The sequence below is a fragment of the Dipodomys merriami genome, unplaced genomic scaffold (genome assembly GCF_024711535.1).
Source record: "Dipodomys merriami isolate MVZ:Mamm:240054 unplaced genomic scaffold, mDipMer1.0.p SCAF_25, whole genome shotgun sequence".
In the NCBI taxonomy this organism is placed as follows: domain Eukaryota; kingdom Metazoa; phylum Chordata; class Mammalia; order Rodentia; family Heteromyidae; genus Dipodomys; species Dipodomys merriami.
The window spans coordinates 25,708,813-25,721,896 of NW_027203937.1; the positions used below are offsets into that span (position 1 = coordinate 25,708,813).

The 13,084-nt window shown below is 36.5% G+C and overlaps 1 protein-coding gene across 2 annotated transcripts in view; it reads left to right on the forward strand.

Annotated features, from left to right (window-relative positions):
* Usp47 (ubiquitin specific peptidase 47) overlaps positions 1-13,084 on the forward strand; it is a 96,182-nt gene that overhangs the window by 18,763 nt on the left and 64,335 nt on the right. The window contains exons 2-4 of one of the 2 annotated variants that reach the window (XM_070035321.1): positions 379-438; positions 8,120-8,323; positions 12,835-12,948. In XM_070035321.1, coding sequence (XP_069891422.1) covers positions 379-438; positions 8,120-8,323; positions 12,835-12,948 — 378 coding nt within the window. The remainder of the gene's footprint in view (positions 1-378; positions 439-8,119; positions 8,324-12,834; positions 12,949-13,084) is intronic. The other variant, XM_070035323.1, reaches the window with a different exon arrangement.

The window sequence follows — 13,084 nt, forward strand, 5'->3', positions numbered from 1 at the left end:
TAAAGTATCAAATTTACTAAAAACAAAAATTTTCAAGATTATCTCGATTATAGATATTATTTTCTTTGACATATTTCTGTATTTTAATTGTTAAAAAAGCTTATTTCATGGTGAGAGGTTTATATGAAAGCTACCTCTCTTTGTTCATTGTGTCTGTTTTCTACATTAAAATTATACTTTATCACTATACCATAGATTTTTTCGGTACCTATAAAGAGTATACAAGTATAATTTAGGAAAAATATACTAGGTAACATATTTCATAATGTATTTTATCATATAAATGTCCTTAGGAAAATTGTTCTCATTTTGTCTTTTCCTTTTATTTTATAGAAACAATTTGTAATTTGTAATTCATTTTGTTCTTATATGTCATAGGATGTGTTTTGGAGATGCAGACAAAATATCTTTGATGAAATGAAGAAGAAATTTTTACAGGTAGTCTGCTGATGTAATTGATTTAGTGCAATAGACAGCAGAGCAAATAACAGCATGTTAGCATTTTTATGTAATAACAAGGCATGTCTTAAGTTTTATGCTTGTTTGACTTTTATTTCTGTGAATTCTAATAATATAAAAGTCACTATAAGTAAGTTTTGTGTTTGATAGTCCCTTGTTTTTAACAAGCAAATGGCAGGGGAGGGGATTGTTAAAAAAGCCATAGTATCTGGTGGGGCACCTGGAGCTCATGCCTGTAATCTTAGCTGCTCAGGAGGTTGAGATCTGAGGATTGCGGTTTGAGCCAGCCCAGGAAAGAGACTCTCATTTCCAATTAACCACTAAAAGTCTGGAAATGCAGTTGTGGTTCAAATCTTGGTAGAGTGCAGCAAAAAAACTCAGGGAGAGTACCCAGGCCTTGAGTTCAAACCCCAGAACTTGTACAAAAAATCCTCACAGAGGGTCTGGGAAGGTGGCTCAGTGGTAGAGCGCTTGCCTTGCACGCCTGAGGCCCTGGGTTCCATTCCTCAGGACCACATAAGCAAAAAGAAAAAAAAAAGCTGGAAGTGGCGCTGTGGCTCAAGTAGTAGAGCGCTAGCCTTGAGCTGAAGAGCTGAGGGACAGCACCCAGGCCCAGAGTTCAAGCCCCACTACCGGACCCCAAAAAAAAAAATCCTTACAGAATCTTTTGCTTTTGCCTTTGGATATGGTATTTAATTATTTCTTGCAGATTTATTTTCTAAAATGGTAACAGTCTAGGAATTAAGTGATACAATAATTAACAAAGTCACAATCCAGAAAACTTGTTTGAAGAATTAAGTAAACTATTACCTCTTGACAGCATTGTGTGAATTATACACCTAAACTTCCTAGGATGTAGCTTTCATACTTCATTTTACTTGGGTCCCTTTATAAGTTTTTTTTATCCTCAAAGTTCTTCCGATAAATGTCTTTTATGCATCCTGAATGTGGCAAGATACCACTTGAAAAAAATCATATAAATAATAAGAATTTTCTGTAGGTTAGGGATGGAGTAGAAGAAGGATCTTAAAAATAATTTTTTTTTCAGCCAGACACTGGTGGCTCATGCCTGTAATCTTAGCTACTCAGGAATTTGAGATCTAAAGATTGAAGTTCAAAGCCAGCCTGGGCCTGAAAGTGCATGAGACTTTTATCTCTAGTCAACCACTGTGGCTCAAAGTGATAGGGCACTAGCCTTGAGCAAAAAAGTTCAGGGGTAGCACCCAGGCCCTTGAGTTCAAGCCCTATGACCTACAAAAAATGGGAAAATTAAAAATAATAATCTTTTTTGTGTTAATTAAGACCTACATTTATAGCCAAGGAATTATCCCTTATTAAAATAAAAATGGCGCAATCTGAATGAGGCTATGAATGTTATAAACTTACAGTCAGCACAAATTTTAAAGCATCAAATCTCATATTCTATAGCAGTATATTAATCATGAGCAATAGATACCCAGAAGAATAATAGTCTAAGGCTTAATTTCTTAGCTTATAGCAGCTTCCATACCAAGAAATACAGAAATGTGTGTGTGAGCTTGCCACCATAGTTTTCTCCTCCCTCCTTCCCTTCCTCCATTCCCCTTCCTTCCTCCCTCCCTCCCTTCCTCTCTTCTCCTTCCTTCCTTCCTTCCTTCCTTCCTTCCTTCCTTCCTTCCTTCCTTCCTTCCTTCCTTCCTTCCTTCCTTCCTTCCTTCCTTCCTTCCTTCCTTCCTTCCTTCCGCCCCTTACCACATCCCTTTCCCTTCCCTTTCCTCACTTGAAGTCGGCTTCATGCTCTCACTTGGCATTTTGCTCAAGCCTGGTGTTCTACCACTTGAGCCATACTTCCACTTCCCATATTTTTCTTGAAAGGAAGACATGTTGAAAGAAATATGACAATCACATGTAGAGGTAAAGAGATCACTTTGTAATGTTTTAAACAGAAAATATATAAACATCAGAGAACTCGAAAGTTCAATTTTCAACTATTAGGAATGCAAAGAAAAAGAGACAAGATTCTTAGGAGGCAGCTGGCCAACAACTTTTCCTTATAGAGAGCAAATATCTGTGTCAACCTAGCTGCAAGGCCATTTTTGGAAGAAAACATTTTTTTTTCTCTTATTTTTATCCCAATATATTTACCTCTTTGTCAACAAGGTTATGGCTTTTTAAAAATTTTTTGGTAGTACTAGGATGTGAATTCAGGATCTCAAGTTTACTCAGGGTCTCAAGTTTACGAGGCAGGCACTCTACCTCCAAACCCAGGCATTTTGTTATCATTGTTTTTTAGATAGGCTTATGAAGTTTTGCATTTTTTTACCTAGCTTGGTGTCAGAACATGACCATATTCCTTCCTACATCTTCCACATGGGCGAAGGTATGACTCACAAGCTTTATGGAGTCTTTTCTGGCTGTGTCCAGAAATCAGGTATTTCTTTAGTGAGCTCATGTACAAACAGAACATTCTTAACGTGTACATTGTTAAATATAAATAAAATATAATTTATGCATTTTTCATTACTAGCACAAGTGCAATATTACTTACTATGAATTATCTGTACAATAGTTTCAGTTTTGTGTGATTTTTACCTTTGTGTTTGGCAAGATGTAGAAACATTCATACTCTACTCAGTTTATTTTCTCACAGTTCTGTTCCATGGTATTCAAGCATTGGCTCATCTTATTTAGTTGCTTCTGTGTGGCATCAGCTGGCTGGCTTTGGATAGAATGTCCAGGAGGGCTGTTTACATATATCAGACACCTCAGTGTTTTCTCTAGAGTGTCTACCTTCACTCTGTGTAGATTGCTAGTGTTCCTCATAACATGTTGACTACAAGATCATTGGATTTCTGAGGTCCTGGCTAGTTTATAAACGGGAAAGTCCCAAGAGGTATAAACCTGAGGCTGTGGGTTTCTTAAGGCCAGGCTTTAAGTTACATTCTATCACTTCTCTCATATTCTGTTGATACTCAATCACCCTAGGCTAGGAAGAGGGGAAAGAAAGGGGGAAAAAAAACAGCAAAGACTTTTTAGCTCGTTGTAATTCATGATGATACTGGTTTTGTTTTTTATTTCACATTAATAGGATCCATGTGGAATAGAATTTAAAAGAGATTAGGTAGCCTCCCTATTTCCCAAATTCTAGGAAATGCCTTTTTACACTTAAGTGTTTCAGAAAATTGCATGTTTAACTCATGCTATAGAGTTTTTTCCCCTCTTGAAAAGCGATTATAAAATTACTGATATATCTTATTTATCTTAAAAAAAGAAAAAAAAGAGTTTTTCTGTTTGTTCTTATAATGGAGGTGAGGAAGTAGAACATTGACCTCATTGTTTAGTGTTGACAATAGTGGTTCCTGAAGTTTGATGTAATCTATGGTTGATAGCCACATATTAGATTAAATTATAGATGAAATGAATGGACCAGAATTTTAAATAGAATGTAATGGATTACAAGTTGCTAGTATACACCTTTAAAGGAAAATGTTTTGTTTATGTTTAATTAGACTAGAACTGAATTCAGAAGTAAAATGTGATTGATCTCTAAATTTTCGAGTAGGATATGATTGACTTACAAATCCTACATGTAGAAATTTTTAGAAAATAGAATGAGTACTAAGTTATTTTTCCTCCATATTTCTTTCCTTTGTAGAATGGGAGGTTGAGCCTGGATTTCAGTTTGCCATACTTAACAAAGCAAGTGCTCTACTCTGCCATTTGAGCCACATACCCTTCTCCTGTTAGCCTTTTGGTTTATATTTTTGAGATAAAGCCTCATTGATTGATTAAGCTGGCCTTGTACTCCGCCTCCACCTTCTAAGTAGTTGGGATTATTGCTAGTCAATACTGTGTGTGCCTGGCTAGGTACAAAGTTTCATTCATTACAGAGTTACTGTTTTAGTTTTTTGTTTTTTTAAGTCTTGAAAATTCTTTTTCTACAGAATGAAGTCTAGCCTAAAGTAGTAAAGTAGAACTAAGTAAATTGTTACTAATCCATGTATTAAATGATACTGTACAGTTGTAAAAATGGTAGAGTACCAGGAAAAAAATTGCATGACATTTTTAAACAAAGAAAGAAGTTACAAACAACATCTATATTTCTAATCCATTGTTTGTGTCTAAGAAGCTTGCATGTATCTCTGTGTGTTCTTTATGTAGGAAAAGTATTTGGAAAGGTATACAACAAAATATTTAATATGTGTCTGTCTGTGCCTGTCTGGATGCCTTCTTTTTTCTCTTGTCCTCTTCTCATCTGCTTCCTCCTCTCCTTGCCTTCCATCCCACCTTGTGTCTTTCTTTTTCTCTTCTCTTATTGGAACAATGAGGATTGAACACAAGGTCATGTGCATGCTAGGTAAGAACTCTACCACTTTAGTGGTAGAGTATGGCCCTATTATTTGTATTTTGATCTTGATGTTGAGAGTGTCTCACAACTTTGCCAGGGCTGGACTTGAATTCACAATTCTCTCAAGTTGCTAGGATCACAGGCATGCACTGTTCCACCAGGCTAATAGTTATCACTTGTTTTATGGGATTACGGAGATTTCCATGTTTTTATACTTTACTGTTTTTTGTTCATTTGTTTGAAAACTAAGTGTAATTATGTTTACAGAAAAGAAAACTGTTGTCAATACAACAGTAAAAGGTACACCTGAAATTACCTTTTGTGTTTATTTACTATAGCATTTGATCTTCATATGGCAAACTATTGGGGAGAAATTTCTCAATATGTTCAGATGGAAGGAGAGGAATCATAAGTCTTTATATTGTACTCCCACATATTTAGGGAAAGAACCAGAGATGTGATGTTGACATATTACCACTATTAGGTATATTAAAATATAACATTTTGATTTTCAGTTCTTAGAAAGGTTTTTTTGATGAACCATTAACTCCAACCTTCCTTAAGATTTAAAATGGGACTATTGCACTATTTTATACCAAGAAACTTGAATCAGTCAGATGTAACTGCTTCTAAAGTATACATTGAAACTATGAAAGTATATCTTTGGTAGTTTAAAATATTTTGAGTTGTTCACTATTTTTTAATATTAAAAGACATAATTTTTATATATACAACTGTCAGTAATAAATTAGCTCCAGATTCTGTATACTTTGCATATGCCTAGAAATACTTAATAATTATAGTTCAGGTATGAGGAATTATCATAAATATCCCTCACTCATTTTCAGCTGAAAGACACAAACCCATTATTTCAGTAGTACATTGATGTCTAAAATCATGGTGGCTCAAGCCTGTAATCCCATCTGTGTGGAAGGCATTCCTCTCCAGGCTTGACCCAAGCAAAAAAAAAAAAAGAGAGAGAGAAATTCTTTGAACAATAAATGAGAGCAAAAAAGGCTGGGGCTTAATGGTAGAAGACTGTAGCAAGTATGAGGCCCTGGGGTTCAGTACCATTCCCCAAATACCTTAACTCTTTCTTATTTAGTTTTTTATTTCGCATAAAAATATTTCTCCTGTAAGTGAGTTGTTTCCATAATTCAATATTTGATTTGTCTGAAATGTAGTGGTAGTCAATTTGTTTTAACATACCAACTTATTTCTGTTCTAAATTAATTGGATCAACCTTAATTTGCATGATCTTTCAAATCCCAAACCATATATTACTGTAACAAATTCTAATTATATTCATCAAGTAAACAAAAAACCTGCATGTCTGTCCTGTTTTCAATACTAGTTAATGATAATAATTCTTACTTAACATGGAAAATATAGATTCAACCAAAAATTAGAGATTATTTTATAAAAAGAAGGAAATACATTCACAGAATTGGGCTATACTCAGTGATGTTGTGACTGGCTAGCATATGTAAGACCTTGGGTTCAATTCCCAGCACCAAGGAAGAAGGAAAACGGAGAGCACTGGTATATGCAGGTCATGTTTCTGAATAGCCTATTCTCAGGATGGTCAGAAGTCATTCAGTCAAATGATTGATGCACCCAATTTTCAGGGACAACAAGAGATTGACATTGTTAAATTTGTATATTTGAGACAGGTCTTTTTTGTTTTGTTTTGATTTGTTTTTTTGTCCAAATAGACCAGAATGGGAACTGGTTATCTGACACTTTGTGCTATTGGCAGGTGCTCTACCAACATGAGCCATGCCTCCAACGCCAGAAAGACAGTTCTGTAATGGAATGTAAGATTTAAAGAACAGTTTTCAGGAGCATATTGCTATAATTTTATCTAAGATATTCTGATTATCTAAAGAAATGTGGGGCTGGGAAGGTGGCTTAGTGGTAGAGCACTTGCCTTGCATGCATGAGGCCCTGGTTTGATTACCCAGCACCACATAAGCAAAAAGAAAAAAAGCCAGAAGTGGCGCTGTGGCTCAAGTGGTAGAGAGCTAGCCTTGAGCTGAAGAGCTGAGGGACAGTGCCTAGGCCCAGAGTTCAGGCCCCACGACCGGACCCCCCACTCCCCCCCCCCAAAAAAAAAAAAGAAAAAAAGGAATGTAAATAGAGTTGACAGGATTTGGTGATAGTATCACTTGAAGAAGGAAGAAACTGGGAGATGCTGAGCTCAGCTCTTTGGTTTTAGCCTCTAGGTGGATGATGGTGCTGTTCATTGATTGGCCATTACTGGAAAAATAGGTGGGAAAGAAATTCTTTCCCTTTAGGTATCTGATGAGTCTGTGACCTCTATTCCTGTAGAAAGTTGAAGTTATTTTTTTAAGAGATTAAGAAAAGGCATAGCATCTTTGGAACAGTTTCCTTTTTTTGAAAAAAATAAAACAACTAAACAAAATCACTACCAACAACAAATTGTCTTGATACTGCTGATTTAAAGAAGGAAAATTTGTGATCATTTTCCAGAATGGTAGTTGAAAAGCTCTTTTTGTTTTCTCTCCTGGCTGATCTATTTGGATATGCTTGTCAGCTCCCAACATGTTAATAAATGAAGTGGGGGGTTTTTTGGTTGGTTGTTTTTGTTGGTCATGGGGCTTGAACTCTGGGCCTAGGCATTGCCCCTAAGCTCTTCTGTTCAAGGTGAGCCTTCTACCACTTGAGCCACAATGCTACTTCTGGTATTCTGAGTGGTTCATTGGAGATAAGAGTCTCATGGAGTTTCTTGCCGGGGCTGACTTTGAACCCTGATCCTCAGATCTCATCTTCCTGAATAGCTAGGATTACAGGCTTGAGCCACTGGTGCCTGGCTGAATGAAGTGGTTTTTACTATTTATTGTTAATACCTTAGTTATGGTTGTAAAAGCATAAAGATTAGGAGACTTTTTTGCTTGTTTAGATAATCCTCAATGAATTTCTGTGCAGTTTTCTAGTATCTTTATGAAACCCAGAAAAGCTTAGTTGGATTATGCTTGAATGATAATGACACATTTTTAAAGATGCATTTTGTGATGTTTAACTTAAACTCTTCTTGGCTTGTTGATTGTTGCTTTACAACCTTATAGATCAAAATTAGATAACCACAAAAGTGACCATTGAGTCTAAAATGTTTTCCAAAATGAGCATATTTAGTGCTTATATGTTTCACACATTTATCAGATTGTTTCAGATATAATAAAAACAGTAGTACTAGTAGCACAGAGAAAATAATATTTTGTAGATTATTTTATATTTAATCATAAATGTTATAACTAGTTACAGTTTCTTTAAAGATAAGCAATGTCAAAAATAATGTTTTTAAAATTTCAGATAGAAAATGCTGCTGAAGAACCTAGAGTCTTATGTATAATACAAGATACTACGAACTCAAAGACAGTGAATGAACGGATCACTTTAAATTTACCAGCATCTACTCCAGTCAGAAAGCTCTTTGAAGATGTGGCCAACAAAGTAGGCTACATAAATGGAACCTTTGATTTGGCATGGGGAAATGGAATCAACACTGCTGATACGGTAAACCTAAGACTTTAGTGCATCTTCATGGAAGCTGTTAGTTATTGTTGATGTTATTATTACTAATAATAATGTATTAAAGCCTAGAATTGTAATATAGTATTTATAAGCAAAAGTATAGCTGTTTCAGTAAGAGCATGTGTACAGCTCAGTAATTAGATCCTTTTTTTTTACCTTTGCCTCTATTCAGCACGGGGAGAAAAATCTGTGAGACTCTGGTCTCCAGTTACCAGCAAAAAGCTAGAAGTGGATGTATGGCACATGTGACAAAAGAGATGAGCTGAAAGTGCAAGGCCCTGAGCTCAAACACCAGTACTGATATGGAAACAAACATTTGTTTTCCTAAAGGTTACACTTTGTCATATCATCAGTTACTCATGATATTCACTTGATATTATTCAGTGAAAGAAATGTATAAAATGTATAAAGCCATGTAATTTTGCTGAGCTAAATTTGCTGGCTCACATCTGTAAGATTGAGGTGACAATCACAGTTCTAAGCCAGCCCAGGCATGAAAGTCTGAGACTCTGATCTCCGATTAAGCACCAAAAAGCCAGAAGTAGAAGTATGGCTCAACTGGTAGATCATTAGCCTTGAGGGAAAAACTCAGGGACAGCACCCTGGTCTTAGATTTCAAACCCTAGGACTAGTACAAGAAAACAAAAACATATATTTTATGAGGTTTTTTTTTTCCTTTGGAAATGTTTTCATTGGCTTATATTGTTATATCTCCACACATTTACACTGTATTCCAGTCACTTTCACTCCGTTTATTACCCAACTCCCCCTCAAAAAATAGTATCCTCAACAAGTTTCCTTATTTTTGTAGTTAAGAATATCTATTTCAACAATATTCAACCTCCTTATTCAAATACTTGTTCAAGGAGGTTTCAGTTTAACATGTCTATTTATATTATTTATGTTACGTTATTTATGATCAGAGTCACTACCATTATCATTCTCTTGCCATCCCACTTATCCCATTTGCACCCATCTTCATCAAAGGGGCTTTTTTTTGGGTACTGATCCTTGGGCTTGCATTCAGGGTCTGGCTGTGGTTCCCGAGCTTCTTTTGCTTGAGGATAGCACTCTGCCTCAGCCACAGCTCCAGTTCTGGCAGTTTTTGTAGTTTATTGGAGATAAGAAGCTTTTGGATTTTCCTGCCCAGGTCGGCTTCAGAACTCACCCTCCTCAGTAGCTAGGATTACAGGCATGAGCCACTGATGCCTTGTGGTAACTTTTTCTTTTTTCATATTTTCTGTATATAAACATACAGATTTTGCCTTTAGCTTTCAAGCTCAAAAATATTTTTTAATGGCTTCAATGTTCTCAGGTGTTGTTTTTTTTTCCCCCCCTTTCAATTCTGAGGTTTAAACTTGGCCTCGGGGCTTGCTAGGCAGGTACTCTACCTACCACTTGCATCATATTTCCAGCCCTTTTTTTCTTTAATTATTATTATTATTTATTTATTTTTGGCATTTGTGGGGCTTGAACTCTGGGCCTAGGCACTGTCTCTCAGCTCTTCAGCTTGAGGCTAGCACCCTACCACTTGAGCCACAGTGCCACTTATAGCTCTTTCTGCTTATGTAGTGCTGAGGAATTGAACCCAGGGCCTCATGCAGCAAGGCAAGCACTCTACCCTGAGCCACCTTCCCAGCCCCACTTTAATTATTTTTTATGTAAAGTTTCAGGGGCTTTTTGCCTGGCCAGCTTTAAACAGCAGTTCTCTTACCTATTTTACCCGACATAGCTAGGTTGACTGCACCATACCTGATTTATTGGTTAAGATTGAACATTACTTAGTTTGTGCCTGTACTGGTGTTGAACTATAATCCTCCAGATCTCTGTCTCCCAAGTAGCTGGAATTACAATGTGAGCCCTTTTCAGGTCTTTTAGAGGGTATATTTTTTAATTCAATCTTGTGCTTCTTTGATTATCTTCTCTTGCATTTATTTCTTCCATTACAGAATTTCCTCAAATATTTGGTGATTGTTTTCTTTTATCTTTAATTTTCAAGAATTTTTGTTAACTTCTCTGTGAATGCTAATTTATCATATTCAGGCATCTAGATGATAAGACAGGCATTGATCAGTTTAAATATAGTACTCATGTTGCCTTCTAATTCAGAGATCTTCAATCTGTTTATTTTTTACTTAAAAATCTCATTCTCTTGGTTAGTATTTAAGGCAAAATTAGTGATCTGCTCTTTATTCTTTTTTTCCCTCCCTCCCTTCTTTTTGCTGCTGGGAACAAACCCAGAGCCTTGCAAATACTCTACCACAGAACTACATCCCCAGTCCAGATCTTTGTAATCTTAATTCCCTGATCTTGAGTAATTTTTTTTCTAGTCCTGGGGCTTGAATTCAGAGCCTGGGCGCTGTCCCTGAGCTTCTTTTACTCAAGGTAAGCACTCTACCACTTGAGCCACAGTACCACTTCTGGCCTTTTCTGTGTTTGTGGCACTGGGGAATTGAACCTAGGGCTTCATACATGCTAGGCAAACACTCTACCACTAAGCCACATTCCAAGCCCGAGTAATTTTTTTTAACACAAATGTCAATATTATTCCATCACGATGTTTTTGCTTATATCTTCCCTTTCTATCCTATGCCATTGCTGTGTACTGCATTTTCCATGAAAATGTTCTAACAGCAAGTGAAACTCTGTGTGTATTTGGAAGGCATAGTTTTAATTAGTTCTACAGAAGAATGAAAAATGTTTGGTGTGAGTGATTTGCCTTTAAAATCAGGTTATTTTGCTTTTCTTTTTCTTCTATGTTTTAAAAAGTATAGAACTAATGTCTTAAAGTAGTTAGCTATACACTCTGAAATTAATAAAATTGATAGTCCTGGGCTGGGAAGGTAGCTCAGTGGTAGAGTGCTTGCCTTGCATGCATGAGGCCCTGGGTTTGATTTCTCAGTACCACATAAGCAGAAAAAGCTGTGGCACTGTGGCTCAAATGGTCGGGTGCTAGCCTTGAGCTGAAGAGCTGAGGGACAGCGTCCTGGCCCAGAGTTTAGGCCCTATGACGGACCAAAAGAAAAAAAAAATTGGTAATCCAACAGAGCAAATGAGGATAGCTAATATTTAATCTCAAACTTTGAATACTCTTGGTACAGAGTTTTCTCTTCTTTTGTACTTCAAAGAATAGTTTGGGCCAGGTACCAGTGGCTCCAGCCTATAATCCTAGCTACTCAGGAAGCTGAGATCTAAGGATCATGATTCAAAGCCAGCCTGATCAGGAACACCGGTGAGACTTATCTTCAGTTAACTACCAGAAAACCAGAAGTGGCCTTGTGGTTCAAAGTCATAGAGCATTAGCCTTGAGAGACAAAGCTCTCAGGGCCAGTGCCCAGGCCCTGAGTTCAAGCCCTACTGACAAAAAAAAAAAAGTTCTAAGCCAGACCCTTGTGGTTCACACCTATAATCCTAACTTCTCTGAAGGCTGAGATTGGAGGATCATGATTCAAAGCTAACTTGGGGCAAGAAAGTCTGTGAGACTCTTATCCCCAGTTAACCACCAAAAAAGACAAAAATGGAGCTGTGGCTCAACTGGTAGAGCACTTAGTATTGAGCACAAAAGCTCAGGGACAGTGCCCAGTCATGAGTTCAAGCCCCAGGCTTGGCACACACAAAAGAACAACAAACAACACCACACAAGAGTAGTTCTGAGCTGTCATGTGTCTTCCCATCTTATTTATCTTTTGCCTTTAAGAAACCTAAACATTTGCTCTTGTGACTTTTTATTTTCCTTTGTGTCCTGGTAGTTGACTTAAAATAGGTATTATTCACTAGTGCAGGTATTTCTTTAAGAGATTATCCTGAAGGTTGTATTTTAGTTATGCTACATAATTATTTTGATTGTGATATTAAGTGTGTTATTTATCTTGGAATTCTCACTATATTCATATAACAAAACAGTTTATAGTTTTTAGTGTGTTAAATTGTCTCTTATTAAAATTCATCAGTATTGCATACATTTTAGAGAATATGGAAACAAATACAGAGCTTTGTGTATAGAGCTTAATATTGTGTGAACTTTTACCTTCTCTCTTCATGTAGGGAAATGTGAGTAGTGTTTTTTGTAGTTTTGTTTTTTGTTTTTGATGGTCCTCAGGTTTGAATTAAGGGCTTGGGTGCTGTCTCTGAGCTTCTTTGACTCAAGACTAGCACTCTACCACTTGAGCCACAGTGCCACTTCTGGCTTTTTCTGAGTAGTTAATTGGAGATTAGAGTCTCATGGACTTTCCTGTCCAGGCTGGCTTTGAACCCTGATTCTCAGATCTTAGCCTCCTGAGTAGTTAGGATTACAGACAACATGAGCCACTGGTGCCCAACCCATCATAGTTTTTAAGTAGATAAGTTAATTCTAAAACTGGATGAGAAGAAACTTATCAAAATCATTCCTGAAAAATTTTGTATAAAGGTAGATGTGAATTCATTCATGTATTATTTTTCATTATTACAACTAATGTTTTTTCTAACCTAGCTATCATTTTTATGTCTTGTAGGTACCACTGGATCATACCAGTGACAAGTCTCTCCTGGACGCTAATTTTGAGCCAGGAAAGAAGAACTATCTGCATTTGACAGATAAAGATGGTGAACAACCTCAAATACTACTGGTGAGCTATTTAGAAAGCCTTCTGTTCATAATTTTTGTGCACTGCCACCTACTTGGGAATGCAAATATCTAAAGGAAACAGGAGATACATGTTTTGTAATTATTTTATGATTTTTTTAATGTGTCAGTTTGCTCTA